Source organism: Octopus sinensis, linkage group LG10, assembly GCF_006345805.1.
Source record: "Octopus sinensis linkage group LG10, ASM634580v1, whole genome shotgun sequence".
Lineage (NCBI taxonomy): Eukaryota > Metazoa > Mollusca > Cephalopoda > Octopoda > Octopodidae > Octopus > Octopus sinensis.
Window position 1 is genome coordinate 49,365,846 of NC_043006.1, and position 22,721 is coordinate 49,388,566.

General features: G+C 39.2%; 1 protein-coding gene across 1 annotated transcript; it reads right to left on the bottom strand.

Annotated features, from left to right (window-relative positions):
* Positions 1–845: 845 nt before the first annotated feature.
* Positions 846–22,697, bottom strand: LOC115216502 (cell cycle checkpoint control protein RAD9A). Its single transcript, XM_029785938.2, has 13 exons — positions 22,584–22,697; positions 22,271–22,341; positions 20,247–20,402; positions 19,689–19,803; positions 18,854–18,953; positions 18,089–18,192; positions 16,869–16,975; positions 14,727–14,791; positions 12,985–13,116; positions 12,603–12,686; positions 9,815–10,052; positions 9,001–9,105; positions 846–963 (listed from the first exon to the last, which is right to left on the bottom strand). Exons 1-13 carry the CDS (start codon positions 22,621–22,623, stop codon positions 877–879), a joined length of 1,404 nt encoding a protein of 467 aa, XP_029641798.1. The 5' UTR covers positions 22,624–22,697; the 3' UTR covers positions 846–876.
* Between the last annotated feature and the right edge of the window lie 24 nt (positions 22,698–22,721).

Below are 22,721 nucleotides of genomic sequence, written 5' to 3' on the forward strand. Positions count from 1 at the left end.
CCTACTTAGCCAGTTGTATGATTTTTGTTTGCTTGTTCTTGTAATGGTTTTAAAACCCAGTCTTTATCACATGAATCATTTGTAGTTTGAATTAAAAACAATGCTTGTAATCTAATTTTTATAAAACATTTTTGTATATATGTATATATATATATATATATATGTGTGGTCGTGTGTGTGTATATATACATGTGTGTGTGTATATGTATATGCATGTATATGTGTATGTATGTATATGTATATATATATATATATATGGATATATATATGTAGATATATGTATGTATATGTGTGTGTGTGTATATATATATATATATATGGGTGTGTGTGTATGTATGTGTGTATGTATATGTGTGTGTGTTGAGAATTTCCTTATTTACCTAAAACTCTATTCTTCTATATAATTTTATATTTTTTTATTCTTTTTTTATTCTTTTATTTATTCTTCTATCTAATTTACCACTGACTCCTTGACCACTCCCCCAAGTATGATTTTTTTGCGCTATGCCTACCCCCAAAAAGTCCCCCACCACCACCCCTATAAACCTGCCTAAATGTATAAATGCCAATACAATTCTTGTTAACTAGCTTCCTGAAGATTTCTCTTGAATGAAACAGTTCTAGTCCTGTAGAAGCTCCTTCTATATAATAAATTAATTTTACTCTGCTATGTATTGAGTACCTTATTTACTGTGGTTAACCCCGAATCAACCCGGGACCTACATATATATATATATATATATATATATACATACTTACATACGTACAAAAATATGTATATAATTTAGGCATCAAACAAAACAGAAACAGATGAACTTCCTTGTCTCAAAAGTTTGTTTCTTTTGGGAATGGTGTAGAGTAAATTATAGTAATAAATTAATCTTCATCATCAGTATCTATGGCTAACACTGGTGCACTTTCTCTTTCACTTTGTTGAGATGATCCAAAAAACAATGATTTAAACTGTAAAAGAAAGAAACAAAAATAAATGAAAGTTAAACAAACGATGGACTAAGGTAGTTAGACTAGATTAGATCTTAAAAACTCAAGCTTTATGCACTGGGATAGGATATGCAGGGAGAAGCTGATTGGGTAACCTTTTTTTTCTTTTGTTTTTACATGTTTCAGGCTGCAGCCATGTTGGGGCAATGCTCTGAAAGATTTAGTTGAAGAAATTGACCCCAGCACTTATTTTTTTCTAAGTCTGGTACTCATTCTATCAGTCTCTTGCTGCTGAACTGCTAAGTTACAGGGATGCAAACAAACCAACACTGGTTGTCAAGTGGTAGCTGGGGACAAACATGCACGCATGTATGAACACACGCACACACACACACACACACACTGAAAAGTTCCTGGTTTTAAGGGTGTCATGAAAGGCTTGGATGGAGGCCCAACCTTCCAAGTTCTTTTACAGGGCTTAGAAAAACTGAAGGACGGCTGCAATAAGTGTGTGAATCTGAGAGGGGAATATGTTGACTAAAATCATAATTAACTGATCCTCCTGAATTTTCTTTTACCCAGAGTCAGGAACTTTTCAGCATCCCCTCGTATATACAATGGGCTTTTTTTAGTTTTTGTCACAAGGCTTTGGTCAGGATGGGCCAATAATACAAGACAATTCCCCAAGGTGTCATGCAATGGGACCGGAACAAGAACCATGTGTTTGGAATGCCAACTTCTTATCACACAGCCATACCCGCATCTGCCTAATAAGACTGGAATGCGATGACTGGGCACAGTAGTTTAGACACTGATGATTTGGCATGGCCGAGTGGATATTGAACGTGCTTTGGCTACAGTGTGGAGGTAAATAGAAATATATATATATATATATATACATACAGGTAGAGAGAGAGAGAGAGAGAGAAAAGGAGGTGTGGCTGTGTGGTAAGAAGGTTGTTTCCCACATGGTTCTGGGTTCAGTCCCACTGCATGGCACCTTGGGGCAAGTGTTTTCTACTATAGCCTCAGGCTAACAAAAGCCTTGTGAGTGGATTTGGCAGACGGAACCTAAAAGAAACCTGCCGTATCACTAGCCACTACACATTCTTTATTTTTTTCTCCTTGTTTCTTTCTGTGTTCCTTTCTGTGGAAGAGCGTAGGCTCAAAACGTTAAAGACTTTTTCACTTCCCAAGCATTATACTAATACATCTGTTTGTTGTCTACACCACCTGTCGTCTTTTGTTTTTGTGAATTCTCCCTATATATATATATATATGTATATATAACAATGTTATATGGTAGTGAAACATGGGCTACAACAAAGAGAGAAGAGCAGAGATTGGTAATGGCTCAAAGAGCCATGGAAAGGTCAATGCTTGGAATCTCGTTGAGAGAGCACATCAGTAGCGAGGTCATCAAAGAGAAGTCCGGCGTGAGGGATGTCATTGTAGAATATACACATAGCAAGTTTAAATGGTCTGGACATGTCGCCCGGCTCACCGATAATTGGTGGACCTGCACAGTTGTCGAGTGGTACCCGCGTGAGCAGAATCAACCACTTGGAAGACCTCCACGACGGTGGAGTTACGATTTCAGGAAGGCGATTGGGATCCAGAGAGGAGTGGACAGCGGGTGATCAAGGTGATATATGTATGAGTATATATATATATATATATATGTATGAGTATATATATATATATATATATATATATGTATGAGTATATATATATATATATATATATATATATACATACATACATACACGCACACACACACACACATATCTATATATCTATTTGTGTGTGTCTTTGTGCCTGTGTTTGTCCCCCACCATTACCTGACAACTAGTGTTGGTGTGTTTACATCCCAGTAACTCAGCTGTTCAACAAAAGAGACTGACAGAATAAGCACCAGGCTTAAAAAGGTGTTGAGGTTAATTCATTCAACCAAAAAAATATTCAAGGCGGTGCCCCAGCATGGCCACAGTCTAATGATTGAAACAAGTAAAAGATAAAAGGTACATACAAACATAACTAGATACACAGAGAGGGAGGGAAAGACGAGGAAGAGAGGGAGAGAGAGGAGGTGGAAGAGAGGGAGAGAGGTAAGGAATAAGAGAAACACTAAAACGTGTGATGTCAAATAAGCCAGTGTTGAATCAGTAATGCCAAATGGCTGTGCCAGAATGGTTGTGCTAAAATGTCTCGTACCTCTAAAAGATGTCAGTGTGAAAAATAAAAAAAATAAAAGAGGATGTTAAAATTGTGATGTGTTTAGTTCCAGGTCAGCCTTTATCAAACAAGCATGTGATCAAAGGCATTCCAGTTACGACCACTCCATCTTTTTTCTATGTCCATGAAATCCAGGAGCACATTATCCAACATTTTCTTGTTTTAAAGATAGCAGCAGGTGGTATTAGGGAGATTTGGCTGTTGTTTCTAGAGGCTTTCTCAATGGATTACTAAAATTGCGCAGGAGTGGCTGTGTGGTAAGTAGCTTGCTTGCAAACCACATGGTTCCGGGTTCAGTCCCACTGCATGGCACCTTGGGCAAGTGTCTTCTACTATAGCCTCATGCCGACCAAAGCCTTGTGAGTGGATTTGGTGGACGGAAACTGAAAGAAGCCCATCGTATATATGTATTTGTATGTGTATGTGTGTGTTTGTGCCCACAATATCGCTCAACAACTGATGGTGGTGTGTTTACGTCCCCGTAACTTAGCGGTTCGGCAAAAGAGACCGATAGTATAAGTACTAGGCTTACAAAGAATAAGTTCTGGGGTTGATTTGCTCGACTAAAGGTGGTGCTCCAGCATGGCCACAGTCAAATGACTGAAAGAAGTAAAAGAGTATGTGATCTCTCAGATTGGTGAGATTGATGTGGTTGAAGTTTATTTTAATCATTTATGCATCAATGTCTGCCGGGAGAGAATTCCAAAGGGCAGTATGGGTGATAAAGAGAGAAAGGGATGTTAAGTGAGTAGGGACTGAAGGGAATATTTAGCTAGCTAGTTCAGATGAGCAGAGACAGTGTGATAGTGACAGAAGATGAAAAGAGAAGAAACTATTTTACTTGTTTCAGTCATTTGACTGTGGCAATGCTGGAGCACCGCCTTTAGTCGAGGAAATTGATCCCAGGACTTATTCTTTGTTAGCAGTCTCTTTTGCTGAACTGCTAATATTACGGGGACGTAAACACACCAGCATTGGTTGTCAAGCGATGTTGAGGGGGGGGGGACAAACACAAACATACACACACACACATATATATATATATATATACATATATATGACGGGCTTCTTTCAGTTTCCGTCTACCAAATCCACTCACAAGGCTTTGGTTGACCCGAGGCTATAGTAGAAGACACTTGCCCAAGTGGGACTGAACCCGGAACCATGTGTTTCATAAGCAATTTGTCTCTTTTGCCAAACCATTAAATTACGGGGACGTAAACACACCAGCATCAGTTGTCAAGCGATGTTGGGAGGACAAACACAGACACACGCAAAGTAATTGAGGTAATCAGAGTATGCGACAGAATACTTAAGATTAGATTAGCGCTTCATCATAGTTTAGCAACCATTATATCAGCCTATGCTCCTCAGTCGGGGCTACCTGATGGACAGAAAGACCGATTCTATGACACTCTACTGCAGACTACCTCGTTGACGAACGACAGAGACCTTCTCTTTGTGGCTGGTGACTTCAATGGTCACGTTGGACGACATGCTGGGGGCTTCCACGGCGTACATGGAGGCTATGGCTCTGGTTCCCGCAATGAGGAGGGAACCAGGCTGCTGGAGTTCTGCGATGCAAATAATCTTATGATTTGCAACACTAACTTCAGGAAACCTACCAGCCACCTAGTCACCTACCGATCGGGCCAACATACCAGCCAAATTGACTACATCCTTGCCAGGCAAAGGGAGAGATGGCTACTTATAAATGCCAAAACCTTCCCAGGCGAAGAATGCACCCCACAACATAGACTGGTAGTTAGTGACTTTAGGATCAGGAGTAGGAGGACAACCAGAAGACGACCAACATGGAGAAGAAGGATCTGGAAGCTTAAGGATCCTGTGAATGGACAGAGATTTAGAGACATGTTACTTGAAGCCTTTGACGAAGTAGAAGGGGATAGTGTATCACATGGGGTAGAGGACAACTGGACGTTTCTAAGGGACAACCTGCTGAGAGCCACTGACCAGATCTGTGGCTGGTGCAAAGTCCCCTCTCGTCACAAGGTAACATGGTGGTGGAACAGTGTCGTAGACAGGGCTATTAGAGAAAAGAGACAGACTTGGAAGCACTGGAAGAATGGTGGTAGCAGGGAATTGTATCAGACTGCTAAAAGGGAAGCTAGGAGACAGGTCTATCTAGCCAGAGGGGAAGCAGATAAGAAAAAATTTGCCAATGTTCTGCGCCGTGAGGACCAAAGACTGGAGGTGTTTCGCGTTGCAAGACAGTGTGTGAGAGAGAATTGTGATGTGGTGGGAGAGAAGTGTGTTCGCATGGAAGATGGTTCACTTGCGCTAAACGAGGATGCAAAGAGAGAGGCTTGGAGACGCCACTATGAAAGGTTGCTATCAGGGTTGATAGTTCCTTAGTAGTTAAGGCAATTAGAAGCATGAAGACAGGGAAAGCCCCAGGCCCATCAGGTATCACTGCAGAGATGCTCAAAATATCTGGTAGTGTCGGCTATAGCCTAGTCACCTGTATAGTTAATCAGGTGATACATGAAGGAGTCATACCCAATGACTGGTGTAGCAGCATAATAGTCAACTGCTACAAAGGTAAAGGTGATGCCCTAGATACAAATAATTACAGAGGTATCAAGCTGTTGGATCAGGTGATGAAGGTTACAGAGAGGGTCATAAGCCAACTAATTAGAGAGAGAGTTAGTTTAGATGAGATGCAGTTTGGTTTCGTGCCAGGGAAAAGTACCACTGATGCTATATTCCTGGTAAGGCAGCTGCAGGAGAAATACCTAGCCAAAGATAAGGCCCTGTACCTGGCTTTTGTTGACATGGAGAAAGCCTTCGACAGGGTCCCCCGATCCCTCATATGGTGGTCAATGAGGAAACTAGGAATAGAAGAATGGTTAGTGAGAGCTGTGCAAGCCATGTACAGGGACGCTGCTAGTAAGGTGAGGGTTGGAAATGAGTACAGTGAAGAATTCCGGGTAGAGGTAGGGGTCCACCAAGGCTCAGTCCTCAGCCCCCTCCTATTTATCATAGTCCTCAGGCAATAACGGAGGAATTCAAGACAGGATGCCCCTGGGAGCTCCTCTATGCTGATGACCTTGCTCTAATTGCTGAGTCATTATCAGAACTGGAGAAGAAGTTTCAGGTGTGGAAGCATGGTTTAGAATCGAAGGGCCTTAGAGTCAACCTAGCTAAAACCAAAGTCCTAATAAGTAGGAAGGTAGACAAATCACAAACGCCTTCAGGTAGATGGCCCTGCTCGATCTGTAGAAAAGGTGTAGGTAGAAACTCTATAAGATGCATCAAGTGTAGCTATGGACACATAAGAGGTGCAGCAATGTCATAGGAAGGCTAACTAGGAAGATGGTTTTTGTATGTGGCAGATGCTCGGGAGCATTAACCTCTGAAAATCTGCAGAAAACAACTTCCGTCACTTTCCAGGGGGAAAAACTAGAAGTAGTTGATAGCTTCCGTTATCTTGGTGACCAAGTCAGTAGTGGGGGTGGGTGTGCTGAAAGTTTAACGGCTAGAGTAAGAATAGCCTGGGTAAAGCTTAGGGAGCTCTTACCTCTGTTGGTGACTAAAGGCCTGTCGCTCAGAGTAAAAGGCAGACTGTATGATGCATGTGTACGAACAGCCATGCTACATGGCAGTGAAACATGGGCCGTGACTGCTGAGGACATGCGTAACCTCGCGAGAAATGAAGCTAGTATGCTCCGTTGGATGTGTAATGTCAGTGTTCATAGTCGACAGAGTGTAAGTACCTTGAGAGAAAAGTTGGACCTAAGAGGAATCAGATGTTGTGTGCAAGAGAGACGATTGCGCTGGTATGGTCATGTGGTGAGAATGGATGAAGATAGGTGTGTGAAAAAGTGCCACACCCTGGCAGTTGAGGGGACCTGTGGAAGAGGTAGACCCAGGAAAACCTGGGTCGAGGTGGTGAAGCACGACCTTCGAACTCTAGGTCTCACCAAGGAAATGACCAGAGACCGAGACCTATGGAAGTATGCTGTGCGTGAGAAGACCCGGCAAGACCAGTGAGAACAATCAAAATCAAATCATATATCAGAAAGCAGGGGTTAAGTGATCCATCTGTTCGTGTCCGCTGTCAGCCTCGTCTGGCACCCGTGCCGGTGACACGTAAAAGCACCATTCGCTCATGGCCGTTTGCCAGCTCTGCCTGGCCCCGTGTCGGTGGCACATAAAAGCACCATCCGTTCGTGTTCGTTGCCAGCCTCGCCTGGCCCCGTGCCGGCGACACGTAAAAGCACCGTCCGTTCGTGGCCGTTGGCCAGCTCTGTCTGGCCCCGTGTCGGTGGCACGTAAAAGCACCATCCGTTCGTGGCCGTTTGCCAGCTCTGTCTGGCCCCGTGACGGTGGCACGTAAAAGCACCATCCGTCCGTGTCCGTTGCCAGCCTCGGCTGGCCCCCGTGCCGGTGACACGTAAAAGCACCGTCCGCTCGTGGCCGTTTGCCAGCTCTGTCTGGCCCCGTGTCGGTGGCACGTAAAAGCACCATCCGTCCGTGTCCGTTGCCAGCCTCGGCTGGCCCCCGTGCCGGTGACACGTAAAAGCACCATCCGTTCGTGGCCGTTCGCCAGCTCTGTCTGGCACCTGTGCAGGTGGCACGTAAAAAACACCCACTACACTCGCGGAGTGGTTGGCGTTAGGAAGGGCATCCAGCCGTAGAAACACTGCCAGATCTGACTGGGCCTGACGAAGCCTTCCAGCTTCACAGACCCCAGTTGACCCGTCCAACCCATGCTAGCATGGAAAACGGACGCTAAACGATGATGATGATGATGATGATGATGATATACGACAGGCTTCTTTCAGTTTCCGTCTACCAAATCCACTCACAAGGCTTTGGTCAGCTTGAGGGTATAGTAGAAGACACTCGCCCAAGGTGCCATGCAGCGGGACTGAACCCGGAACCATGTGGTTGGTAAGCAAGCTACTTACCATACAGCCACTCCTGGATGTTTATAGTTGGTGCATGGGTTTGTGGGAATGCAGACAAAGGTTTTTGTAGGTAAAGTGGCAGCATTGTCCCCAAAATATTAGCATTGTTCTATTGTCACTATCTCATAATTTTAGAGCCATTATATTTATTTGTAAAAGCACCCGTGTCAGTGTCACATAGGCAGCACCTGTGCTGGTGCCACGTAGAAAAGCACCCATTTGAGAGCACATAAAAAGCTTGTGTGCTGGTGCCATGTAAAAAGCATCTGTGTCAGTGTCATGTAGAAAGCAGCCCTGCTGGTGCCATGTACAAAGCACCTGTGCTGGTGCCATGTTATAAAGTTCCTGTGCTGGGGTCACAAATAAAGCACCTATGCTGGTGCCAGGTAAAAAGCACCCAGTACACTCTGTAATGTGGTTGGCCTTAGGAAAAGCATCTAGGTATAGAAGCCAAGCCAAAACAGACAACTGGAGCCTGGACAGCTATCTGGCTGGCCAGCCCCTTTCAAACCATCCAACCCATGCCTGCATGGAAAATGGATGTTAAATGTTGATGGGTGATGTGGAAGTTTTCCACGTCAAGAAATTAGTTGCTCAATCTTGCTGAAATAGCAGCTAAATGCCACCCCCATACACTTTATTCAAATTTGAAAAGGAAAGGACGACATGAGATAAAATATTCCTATAAACCTCTGGAATGATGGATGGTCATAATTGGAATGCTTTTAATCAATGGTCTGTTCAATCAAAATTGTCTTGGGACTAATCAACAACACTCATATATCTTAGTATTTATGCATAAACCATTTGCCTAAATATTCAATTGAATATCTTCAGTTTGTATATTTTTATGCTATATAAAAGCATTTAATAATTCCACAATTCTTACCTTTTTACTAGGAGGTGTTCCAGGAATGACATCATCTTCACTATCATCGTTATTATCTTCATCATTGTTTTGTTTAGAGACGTGGAGATTAGGCTTGGGAATGAACTGGAACAGAATGAAAACAAAATTCTTACTCATGAATGACAGTAGAGTTCTTGTTAACATTGGTGTCATAGAGTGCAATAATTTTCATTGGATTAGTCTCTATATTATCAACATTATCATATAAAAAGATAGCTGGAGTGGAGAACTCAGAATGGTATACAAACTGAAGGCCAATATCAAGACACTGAGCCTTAAGAAGGCAATGACAAGAGACTGAGATATCTGGCACCTTGCTGTACTCAAGAAAACCTATACACCACAGCAGAATTGAAACTGGTGCTGGTGCCACAGAGAAAGCACCCAGTACACTCTGTGGAGTGGTTGGTGTTAGGAAAGGCATCCAGTCATAGAAACCATACCAGAACAGACAATGGAGCCTGGTGTGACCCCTTGCCTTACTAGTTCTGGTCATGCCAGCATGGAAAACAGACGTTAAATGATGTTGATGATGATGATACAATTCAAGTCTTTCGTGTTGTGTTTCCAATCTTTCAGGAAAACATGTTTAGCCATGGGGAAATATTACCTTGCTTGGAAACTGATGATGGTTGACAACAGGAGCAGGGGTCCAGCTGTAGAAAATCTACCTCAACAAATTCTGTCAGATCCAAGCAAGCATGGGAAAAATGCACATTAAAATAATGATGATGATGATGATGATAAATATTGATAAAACAACAGAACAAAAGAAATTCATGTTTCTCCTTACCTGAACAGCTATAACTGGACTGTTAGATTCTTCTTGAGAGTCATGTTCAGAAGCTTTTTTATGAGAGTTAACCATTTGCTTGCTCTTTGGTGAACTTTCTGTGGGTGCTTGGTGAGCATAACTTGAAACATTGGGTGTACTTACATCACCAGGCTCATTTACTGTAAACTCATCCCATTCCACAAAGATGGAATCATCATTGAAAGAATCATCTGCATCCATCTGACAGGAGGTTGGCCTAATTAAGAATAAAGTATAGGGTTATCTGGAAAGTTTGTGCTGATTTTTAAAGGAAAGAAAAAGGTCAATACTTGCCATTACCTTTTTAATCAACCAAATATGAACCATTTTGTTGCACAATGCATCTCCATCTTTCCTTTAACTTGAAAATACCCTCTTCCCAGAATTGAGGTGGTTTCATGGCAAAGAATTCATCAAAGTATATTTTTACATCATCCAAGGAATTGAAATTTTTACCATTAAGACTATTCTGCAGAGACCTGAATAAGGGGAAATCCGAAGGAGCAATATCTGGTGAATATGGAGGGTGGGGTAACACATCCCAGCCGAGCTGCAGCAATTTTTGTCTGGTTCCCAAAGCATCAAGTGCTGAAAATGAACTTTCTTATCTTCCATTTTAAAGGGTTACAGAGTTAACACAGGTTATAGGAACATAAACTTTCTTCCACGAAAAGATAGCTCAAACTGTGCTCTAAATTGAGGTGTAGTCAAATCCTATTTTATGGACTCAACCATGTTCTAAAATAAGTTGAATGATAAACTACTATAAATTGGCATGAACTTTCCAGACAACCCAATATAAATATTGATTTCAAATTTTGGTACAAGGCCAGCTATTTTTGGGGAGGGGTTAAGTCGATTACATCAACCCCTGTGCTCAACTGGTACTTATTTTATTGACCCTGAAAGGATGAAAGGTGAAGTCAACCCTGGCAGCATTGGAACCCGGAATGTAAAGACAGACGAAATACTACTATGCATTTTGACCGGCGTACTAATGATTCCATCAGCTTACTGCCTTAAAGTATATATAAATATTTACTTGGGCTAGTTTGTGCTACCAAAAGTTTAAAGAACTCAAAGGCATGCTGTGTGGTGTGAAGTTTGCTTCTCAACCATGTGGTTCTGGATTTAGTCCCACTATATGGCACCTTGGGCAAGTGTCTTCTACTATAAGGTGGGGGTGAATGTGAGATCTCACTCGTCTGTTTGAATTCAGAAGCACTGGTCATTGGATGTAGTTTGTCTGATGTTGCTTGATCAGATAAGGTATGTTCAATTTTTTTACAGTGCTCTCAAATTTAAAATCTTGAAATACTGTACTGAAGAGCGAGAATGATGGAGTGGAAAAGTGGTTTTTGCATTTTTCATATCTATCTAACTCCAAAACGCGTCTACAGTTAATCGAAGTCGGGTGAATTCGTTATTTTCTCTCTTTGACTATGTGGGTTGTTGAGTATTGTTGTCTGGGAGATTCTCTCATGGTAGAGAAATAGCTAGTTTTGGCTGTTATTTCTAAATTTCGGTATGTGGCGAAACAAATGTTTTGCTGAACCCTAATTATAATTATGCTCATAATTATAAAAAAAAATTTTGTTTAACTGTACTGATAATGGTTCTTTTAACATGCCAAACTATTTGGTAAAATTGTTAATTATTAATTAATTAATTTTACCCTTTATTATTATTATATATATATATATGGATCAAACTGTTTGATTCAGACATATAACTCCCAATAAATGTGTTGAGTGACCTTTCATTTGTCTACTCACTCGCATGCCTGTGCATCTGTGTATGTGTGTGTGTGTGTCTTTGTCTTGACATTGCATGATAGTTGTAAACAGATGTAACCGTTATACAATTAATGTCCTCCAATTCTGATATTCAGCAAAAACATGCCTGGCTATGGGGAAATATTACCTTGCTTGGAAGAAGGCAAGAGTTGGTGACAGGAAAGGCATACATCCATAGAAAATCTGCCTCGTGGAAAAGTGGATGTTAAATAATGCCGCTGCTGATGATGAGAAGTAAAAATGCTAATTGGATGAAATCTTCAGCTTTGGATACATAATCTTTTTGTTTTAGTTAGCTTACAAATGAGAAACTTTATTATTTTGTGTTGTTTTTCCCATGTTGGCATGGATTAGATAGGTCTCACAGTTTCTGATTATTTGTGCTCCTTCATTGTCCAGCATACGCAGCAATAGAGAAAACCTCAAATTTTGGGGTGAGGGAAAGTTTTTATAAAGGGCTGCTCAACTGATTTATATAAAATATGTATACACACACACACACATTGGATTCTTTTGTATGAATTTCTGGATATTTCTTTACCTACAAGTGGGTGAAGGATCCAATGGAAGAAGAAGACCGAGGAAGACATGGAGCAGAAGTGGTGAAGGCTGATCTCAGGAAACTAGATTTCACACAACAGACAACAATGGAAAGCAAAAAGTATGGTGGGATGTTGTGTTGCAAGCTTGGAAAAATGGACATAAAAATAACGACGATGATGATGGCGGTAGCAGTGGTGGTGGTGGTGATGATGAAGATGATGAGTTTTATACAATTTTCCTCTGCAGAAATCACTCAAAAGGCATTGTAGCCAAAGTTACAGGAGAAGACACTTGCACAAAGCACAGTGCAGTGGAACAGAAACTTAAGACCACATGATTGCAAAGCAAACTTCTTAACCATATAGCCATGCCTGCAGCTAATGCTCTAAACATTAAGCAGGTCCTCAATCAGTGAACTGTTAACTTACATATTATTTGCAGCTTCTCTATCAGATCCTTTGTGTTTCCCTGGTGATGCTTTAGATGAATGTGCAGAGAGTTTAGATTGTTTGCTGAAGAAGACAAAAAAAATAAAAAAGAAAAAAGGAAATCATTAAAAATGATATTTGAAAATATATTTTCTTAATAAATTAAACAAGAAAAAAGAAATTACAAAAAATTTATTTCCACACAAAAATTTTTATTTCTTTTATGAGGTAGTTGCCAAACACATGATCAAAGTCAGTGACTTTAAAAAGCAAACAGGCCACTTAAGCATATTTTGTATTTCCAATTAACATGAAATTAATAACCTTGGGCCACTTTTACGTAAATATACTTGAAGTTACTGTATTAAAGTTGTAATCTTACCCTTTTGTGTGGTTAGCTTTCTTGTTATTTGATAAAGCTTGACTACATGTATTATCTTCATTCTCAGCAAGTGTAGCTAACACAAAATTTGCTTCAAACAGTCTCTCACTCTGAATTGAGTATATAATTGGCCTAAAAAAAAAAAAAATAAAAGAAGGAAAATGAAAAAAAAAACCAAAACAAACAAAAACAAAAGAGACTTGTTAGGAGTTAATATTTTAAAATAACATTTAGAGTCAAAATGTAAGCTGGTTGCAGTTTTGAAGAAGGAAGACAAAGTATCATTTGTTGAACGTTGTCTTATGTAGAATCCACAACACAAAAGGTATTTGTGGACTCAATGCTGCCCAACCTACTTTTGTGTTTCATAACTATGGCAGGTGTAGGCATGGCTTAGGTGTAAGTAAGATTGTGTGGTTAAGAAGACCACTTCCTAAGCATATGGTTTCAGGTTCAGTCCCACTGTATGACACTTTAGGCAAGTATTTCCTACTATAGACCTGAGCCAATTAAAACCTTAAGAGTAGATTTGGTAGACAGAAACTGAAAGAAGCCTATTGTGTGTGTGTGTGTGTGTGCACGTGAGAAAGATAGAGTGAGGGAGTATGTTTATATCTATCTGTCTTAGCATCACATGACAGCTGTAAATGAATGGCACTGTCATACAAGCAGTGTTGTTCATTTCTAATATTCTGCAAAAACATGTCTGGCCATGGGGAAATATTGCCTTGCTTGGAAACAGGAGGAGCATCTGGATATAGAAAAACTGCCTCAATAAACTCTGTCCAACCCATGCAAGCATGGAAAAGCAGATGTTAAAAATGATGATGATGGCAATGTTAGATGCTTCTCTAATTCTAACATTCCATCAAATGAGATCTTCATTAGTTTCTTAAATTCATCTTTTTTACAAAGCTCTCCCAACATAATAAGGTTCTTTTCATGAATTTTGTGATACAAAATAGCAAATAGAGATAAAGTAGGGGTAGTTTAAGGAAGCAACCGGTTACTTGGTGACCCTGCCAGTGCTGGTGCCACGTAAAAAGCATCCAGTCCACTTTTCAGGGTGGTTGGTGTTGAAAGGGCTTCCAGCCTAAAGGCCAAGACAAAACAGAGCCCAGAAGTCTGGTGCAGTCTTCTGCCTGGCCAGCTCCTGTCAAACCTTCCCACCCACACCAGCATGGAAGGCAGACGTTAAACGATGATGATGATGATGTGATGGAGATATGCTGTGACTGTGAAGGCCCAACAAATGAAGTGAGTTCATGGCTAGCAGGACAGCCTGCTGTGCTTACCTGGGATCGTAGGGCAACTTGCTGCAAGTACATCAACATCAAAATAAAAATCAAATACAGATTGTAGTTGTGAAACCTGTGTTGGTGGCACGTAAAAAGCACCAACCAACTGTGGCCGTTGCCAGCCTCCTCTGGCCCCTATGCCAGTGGCATGTAAAAAGCACCCACTACACTCACGGAGTGGTTGGCATTAGGAAGGGCATCCAGCTGTAGAAACACTGCCAGATCAGATTGGAGCCTGGTGCAGCCTCCTAGCTTCCCAGAGCCCAGTCGAACTGTCCAACCCATGCTAGCATGGGAAACGGACGTTAAATGATGATGATGATGATGTACCAAAATTTGAAACCATTATTCCAACAGGATACACCTAGGATACAACCAAGTTATAACTAGAACTATAATCCACTACCACAAACACGAAGGAAATGCAAACCATAGTCTACATACCTGCCATAGGTATCAAAGTAGAGTTTGACGGGAAGATTGGTTGCCTCAGCAAAAGATAGGATAGCCTACAAGCAGAAAAAGAAAAAAAAAAAAAAAGACAACTGCATAAGTATTTGTCAATAAATATCAACCCTATTCCACAGCAGATATTAGAACTGAAAAATTAATTGTCACTTAAATTTACAAGAAGACCCAGATAAAGTATGGCAAGTTAAAGAGTCGAAACACTTCTTTATTGTTTCATCTTTGCCATGTCTCTATATTCCTTGTTCACATTGTCGACTCTTCTACCCTAGTGATTTTTATAATCTCTGGCAGTACCATGGTAAGCAGTAGCATATTTTTCAGTACTAAACCTGTTATGATTCTGGTGAAAGGTTTTCCCACAACTGTTTATTGACCTTTCAATTGATTGTTGTTCACCTTTTACTTATATATGTATATATGTGTATGTATATATATATATATATATATCATCACAATCAAGGAACGGCCATAATAGGCCATTCACCCACTAGAAATAACAGCCAAAGCTTCAACCGCAAATAAACATCAATTCCGTAAACCAGGAGAAAATTAAAAAACATTTACCCTGTAATTTCTTATACGATGCACCGTTTCATCTACTGTTTAATGGTAAACTAACCTGATTAAATTAAATCAAGCCAATCTTCCATAGGCCCTTAGATTCATCAGTAAGAAATAGCCAAGTTGGAACAGATATTTTCACGAGGCATTTCCGACCCTGCCTCGGCAATATCTGACCTAAAATTTTCAAATCATCGCACTCGCGCCAAATTTATCGGCAGCAAATAAATATAAGCCGCCGATTCCATTACGGAATTAACCAGAAAATTCATAATTAATCAATATAGGGTTCCTTGATTGTGATGTTGAACTTAAAAATGGTCTATGACTATTTAATTTTTTCCCACTAGGCCGCTGGTGGCAAAAAAATTCTACAAAATTTTTTGCCACCCTATATTGATTAATTATGAATTTTCTGGTTAATTCCGTAATGGAATCGGCGGCTTATATTTATTTGCTGCCGATAAATTTGGCGCGAGTGCGATGATTTGAAAATTTTAGGTCAGATATTGCCGAGGCAGGGTCGGAAATGCCTCGTGAAAATATCTGTTCCGACTTGGCTATTTCTTACTGATGAATCTAAGGACCTATGGAAGATTGGCTTGATTTAATTTAATCAGGTTAGTTTACCATTAAACAGTAGATGAAACGGTGCATCGTATAAGAAATTACAGGGTAAATGTTTTTTAATTTTCTCCTGGTTTACGGAATTGATGTTTATTTGCGGTTGAAGCTTTGGCTGTTATTTCTAGTGGGTGAATGGCCTATTATGGCCGTTCCTTGATTGTGATGTTGAACTTAAAAATGGTCTATGACTATTTAATTTTTTCCCACTAGGCCGCTGGTGGCAAAAAAATTCTACAAAATTTTTTGCCACCCTATATTGATTAATTATATATATATATATTATATATATATATATATATATATATATATATATATATATATATACATACATACATATATATATATATATAATATATATATATATATATAGGCATGGCTGTGTGGCAAGAAGCTAGCTTTCCAACCACACCGTTACAGGTTCAGATCCACTGCATGGCACCTTGGGCAAGTGTCTTCTACTAAGTTTCAGGTCAACCAAAGCCTTGTGAGTGGATTTGGTAGACGTAAACTGAAAGAAGCCCGTCATGTGTGTGTGTATATATATATGTGTGCGTGTGCATATACATATATGTGTGTATGTATATGTATATTTGTCTGTGTTTGTCCCCCTGTCATCTCTTGACAATTGATGTTGGTGTATTTATGTCTCTGAGACTTAATGGTTCGGCAAAAGAAACCGATAGAATAAGTACTAGGCTTACAAAGAATAAGTCCTGGGGTTTATTTCTTTGACTAAAGGCGGTGCTCCAGCATGGCCGCAGTCAAATGAGTGAAGCAAGTAAAAGAATAAAAGAATATATATGTATCCTCTACTATATATTTTCTTGTATGAACTAATCTGAGTGACTCCTTTTTTCAGCTTAAACATACAAATTAGCAAGCTAAACGTTGAAGATGTAGACAATAGCATATCAGTAAGATGCTTACGCGAAGTTCTTTAAGACAAAATGTAATATTCGTATTGTTAGCAATCTTGCATTCTTCAAATTCATCGGGAAGAAGGTTTAACTCTGTCCGCATATACTTTTTGGGATCTGCGGAAAGAAGCAATGTTGGAAAGTAAATTTGCAGCAAGAATTTCAGAAAATAATAAAGCAAACATTTTGCAATGGTAAGACTGAATTTTTAAGATAATGCTACTTTATTGATCTGAAAAGGAGGAAAGGCGAAGTTGCTTTCAGTGGGATTTGAACTCATAGTGCAGAGAACCAGAATGAATAACACAAGGCATTCTATCTGACACTCGAATGATTCTGTTAATTCACAGCCTTTTTCATCATCATCATTTAATGTTCATCGTCCATGCTAGCATGGGTTGGATGGTTTTGACCAGGGCTGGTTAGCTGAGAGGCTGCACCAGACTCAAGTCTGATTTGGTATGGTTTCTACAACTGGATGCCCTTCCTAACGCCAACCATTCCAAGAGTGTGATGGGTGCTTTTACGCGCCACCAGTATCTGCTTTGATTATGATTTTACTTGGCTTAATGGGTCTTCTTCTCAAGCATGACATACTGCTGCCGCCGCCACCACCACCACCACCAGATGGTTTGTCATGGAGTTGGTTAGCAGAAAGCTGTCCAGGCTCCAGTTGCCTGTTGTGGCATGGTTTCTATGGCTGGTTAGGGTTTCTTAACGCCAACCACTTAACAGAGTGTGCCACGTGCTTTCTACACACACATATGTATATATAAATATGTATATATATATAAATATATATGTAAATCTTTTTTATGTGCGTGTATGTATTCATGTGTAGAGATTTCACAATGGTTGTAAACTAATATCACTGTCATACAAGCGACGTCTTCACGAAAAACATGTCTAGCCATAGAAAAATATCATCCTGCTTGGAAAAAGGTGAATGTTGGCTTCAGGAAGGACAACTGGCCCATAGAAAATCTGCCTCAACAAATTGCACCTGACCCATACAAGCATAGAAAAGTGGATGTTAAATGATGAAGAACTGAAAAGCATATGAAGTCCTCTTGCATCATCAACAAACCTGCAGGTCTTAAAAGAATTTGAACTGTGTAGTATTAGCAAAATTAAGAGATTGCTATTTGAAACTAAGATAAATTAGTTCTTCACGGGAATTACAACCACACGAAGAAATTTTGTATCTTTGCATGGCTATTCCTGTCTTACCTGGTTCATCCACATGATTCTTGAAAGAAATTTTTTCCTTTGATACTTCCAGAGTTATTTCCTCTTGGTTGTTCTGGAAATTTAGTACAGCATCACATAAAAGCCTGGACAAGGAAACAATATCAGCCTTTATAATAGAAATCAAATACATAACAGCAGAAGGCATCAGCTGTTTTAATAGATATCTGATTACAGAACAGCAATAAAAACAGTTTAAAATAAACCAAACTAATTATGTTGCTCAGGTGTGGCTGTGTGGTAAGAAGCTTGCTTCCCATCCACATGGGATTTGAACTCAGAACGTAATGTCAGACGAAATACCTATTTCTTTACTACTCACAAGGGGCTAAACACAGAGAGGACAAACAAGGACAGACATACGGATTAAGTCGATTATATCGACCCCAGTGCGTAACTGGTACTTATTTAATCGATCCCGAAAGGATGAAAGGCAAAGTCGACATCGGCGGAATTTGAACTCAGAACATAGCGGCAGACGAAATACCGCTAAGCATTATGCCTGGCGTGCTAACGTTTCTGCCAGCTCGCTGCCTTCATATGCCTTGGTGCAGTCTTCTGCCTGGCCAGATGCTGTCAAACTGTCCAACCCATGCCAGCATGGAAAGTCGATGTTATGATGATTGTATGATTTTTATTTGTACTTGATTGATGAAAGGGGAGATATTTTACCCACTGGACATATGATGAACAAAGAAACTGTATTTGAAAAGAGAATATTCTTGGACTAACATATCATTTACTCACCTTGATGAAGCTATCAAGAGATTCTCACAATCGTCTGCATCAAATACTGCCTGTAACATTTCACATTCGATAAATGCTAGATTGTGTGTTTTGATAATTCCTACAAGAAACAGAATTAAAACATTTAAAAAAAAAAAACTTTGGAAGCATCAAATGCATTTCTTATTTTACAAACAAGAAAGTAAATTTCAAACAAAATATAGCTGTGAAAACAGCAGAAAGATTGGGTATTTTACTATTATAAGACAAGAAAAAAAGTTGCCAGCAGGTGGCTACAAGAGTTGAACCTATACACCTCAGATACAAGCTGAGTACTATATAATTAACCCTTTTGATACCAACTCGGGTGAAATTGCCTTTAGCTCTGTAGCACAAATATCTTGTTTTCAAAAGTTTTGAATTAAAATCTTCCACCAAACCTTAGTTATAATTTATGTTCCTAACACTGGTTTAATGATAATTAAGTTACTTTACTATATTCTTTGACTGTGGGATGTTGGGGGGTTTAGTTGAACATGTCAACCCCAGGACTTAATTTTTTTTTAGCCTAATATTTATTCTATTGGTCTCTTTTGCCAAACCATTAAGTTATGGGGACATAAACCCACCAATACCAACTACTAAGCAGTGGTGGGGGACAAACAGACACAAAGACATACATACATAGATATGTACACACAGCAAAAGAGACTGATAGAATAAGTGCTGGGCTTAAGAAAAAAGTCTTGAGGGTCAATATGTTCAACTAAAACCCATCAAGGTGGTGTTCCAGCTTGCTGCCTTAGAAATAAAGAATAATAATAACAATAACTATATATAATAAATATTGAAATACCATGTTTGCAGTGCAATTTGAACATCAATCTGTCATCTTTATCATTAAGTGTAATCTTACACTTCTGTACAGTTTTCTCTATTGTTGCAACAGATTTGAAAATCTTCAAACAAGACTGAAAAAAAAAAAAAAGCCAATAGAATAAACAGGAATTTTGATCATGTAATAATAGAAGAAAATGAGTTTAAAAATAATTTTCAAAAGGCACAGGTTTGTTTTATAATATTCAGATTCAGTCTCATAGCACAGTACCTTGGGCAAGTGTCTTCTACTATAGCCGTGGGCTGACCAAAGCCTTGTGAAAGGATTTGGTAGATGGAAATTGAAGGAAGACCATTATAAATGTGTGTGTGTTTATGTCCTACCACCGTTTGACAGCCAAAGTTGGTTTGTTTACATCTCTGTAACTTAGTGGTTTTGCAAAAGACACTGATAGAATAGGTACTAGACTTAATTACTGGAGTTGATTTGTTTGACTAAATCCTTCAAGGTGGTGCTCCAGCATGGCCACAAAATAAAGATAAAAGAAAATGAACAAAACAAAGTCAATTTTCTCACCTTTATTGATATTTTACAGCGAAGTGGTTCATCTTTGGCATTGTCTAAGTTATCATTGTTGCTATGATAGTCACACAAATACTGGATAAAGAATTTGGGATTAAACTGGAAACTAGCAAAGGCTGATCGAGAAGAATTGACTGTCTTCAAATACAACTGAAATTAAGACAATAAAAATATAAATTTTAATAAGAAAGGAATTTAAATTCGGTTCTTATATTATTCATATTTTTAAAAGTTATCATTCTGAAAAATATATTGATATTAAAATGAGAAACATTAAATTCTAAAACTCTGAGTGAATTCAGATTTAACCATCAAAAGATGTGCATAAAAGCACAGACCACCTGAAGATTATTAGAAAATAGATTGGTTGAAATCAACCTGAAAGGAAAACCTAAAAGGATGTGGTAATTGATGTTTATGTATTTAAGTATTACATCATCATCATCATTGTTTAACATCCGCTTTCCATGCTGGCATCAGTTGGATGGTATGACCGAGGACTGGCAAGCCAGAAGGCTGTACCAGGCTCCAATCTGATCTCTTTCTACAGCTGGATTCCCTTCCTAACACCAACCACTCCGAAAGTGTAGTGGGTGATTTTTATGTGCCACCAGCACGAGGGCCAGTCAAGCAGTACTGGCATTGATCACACTTGAATGGTGCCTTTTACATGGTGATGATGACATTAACCATCAGGTTGATTCATAATTATAGAAGTTTATATAATACGTTAATATTCAGTAATAGTTGCTAAGCTTCAGATTAGTCTCTGTTCAAAAGCCCTCCAACCATGATCATCCCATCTTATTAAAGGATCGAACATCTAGGACAATAGGCAGTGTACTGGCAGAATTGTTAGCATGCTGGGTGAAATGCTTAGCAGTATTTCATCTGTTTTTATGTTTTGAGTTCAAATCCCACCAAAGTTGACTTTGCTTTTCATCCTTTTGGAGTCAATAAAATAAATACCAGTTGAGCACTGGGGCTGACATAACTTATGTTGAACCAGTGTGGCAGAGAAGGCTCATCAAACCAATATGATCTCAAGCTCAAATTCATGGCCTCTGCATCAGAGTCGCTGGTGGAGAGAAAATACTGAGACTGTCATTCTGCAATAGACTGGACATGGGCAATCTAATTCAGTCCACACCTAGGACTATATTAACCAATGTTCTTCCTGGTATTAAGATGGTAGCGTGTGATTTGAAGGAGATTTGTCTGCTATTTCTAGCATGTCAACAGACCAAGTACAGACTCCTCATGACCATTGGTTGCTACAGTTTAATTCCAGGTCAACCGTGACATCCAGCTGACCTATGATCAGAGGCATTCCAATTACGACCACTCTGACTTTTGAGGGGTAACGAGAACATTATCTAATGTGTTGTTAATGCTGGTTTTCGAAAGTTGTCAAAATTCTACAGGAATGAAAATAAACGGTTGATGTGCGTGTAAACCTACGTAGTACACATGTCAAACTTACTTATTTCTCAGTAGATTGAAAAAAAAAATGATGAAAACCTTAACCTTTATTGGGGTCTCATCATCATTCGACCACATCCAGTGAAACAAATAGCTAATCCATTTACACACATACATACATGCACAGACACACACGTAAAAATGAGCCCAGGCAGTCAGTCGTATTATTGAGAATTTGTGTATTATATTTGGGCGTCGTTGTTAGTCTGAGGTCAGCTCTGATTAAGCAGACATATGATAGAAAGCATTCCAGAGTGATTATTCCGTTCTGTTGTATGTTTAATACTACGTTGTCATATGTCTCTACAACCATCATTTTTATTGTAAACGATCGAGTGATTTGAAGGGACTAAGAAGCTACTTCTAGCAAGTCAATCAAACGATTAAAATGTCAGAGTTACTTCCCTTGGTGTGTTTCGACGAGAAAGTTTAATAGAAACGTAAAAGAAAAACTTCTATATATATATATATATGTATATATAAAGACGATTTTTATATGATAACAATGTTATTTTATGATATAGCGGGATACTAACCCCATCATCCAGTTGCTCAATGTATAATTCTTCTCCAATCTTTGCCAAAGAATGAATGGCACGCGCAAAAACTGAAAATTTAAGATGACCACAATTAATATTTTAATTTTTTTTTAAATCACAATAATGCGGTGGTGAATTATTAAAATACTTTATTTTGTTACTTTTCATAGTTTATACATAAACAATGTTTTAATCAGAATTATAATTCTAAACGAAACTTAAAACGCTCCTTAACATTGTAAACAACAGCATTGGTCACTAATATATAATATCTATTCAATAGATTTATATCCAAACATTACATCATTACCTTTTATATTATTACCAGGAATGGTACAGGACATATTCATGCTGGTCTCATTCAACTGTACATGAAATTCCGCGCTTCCTTTCGTTTCACGTCAAAATTTCCTTCGACGTTATAAACATTTCCAATTGGTTAGATTCC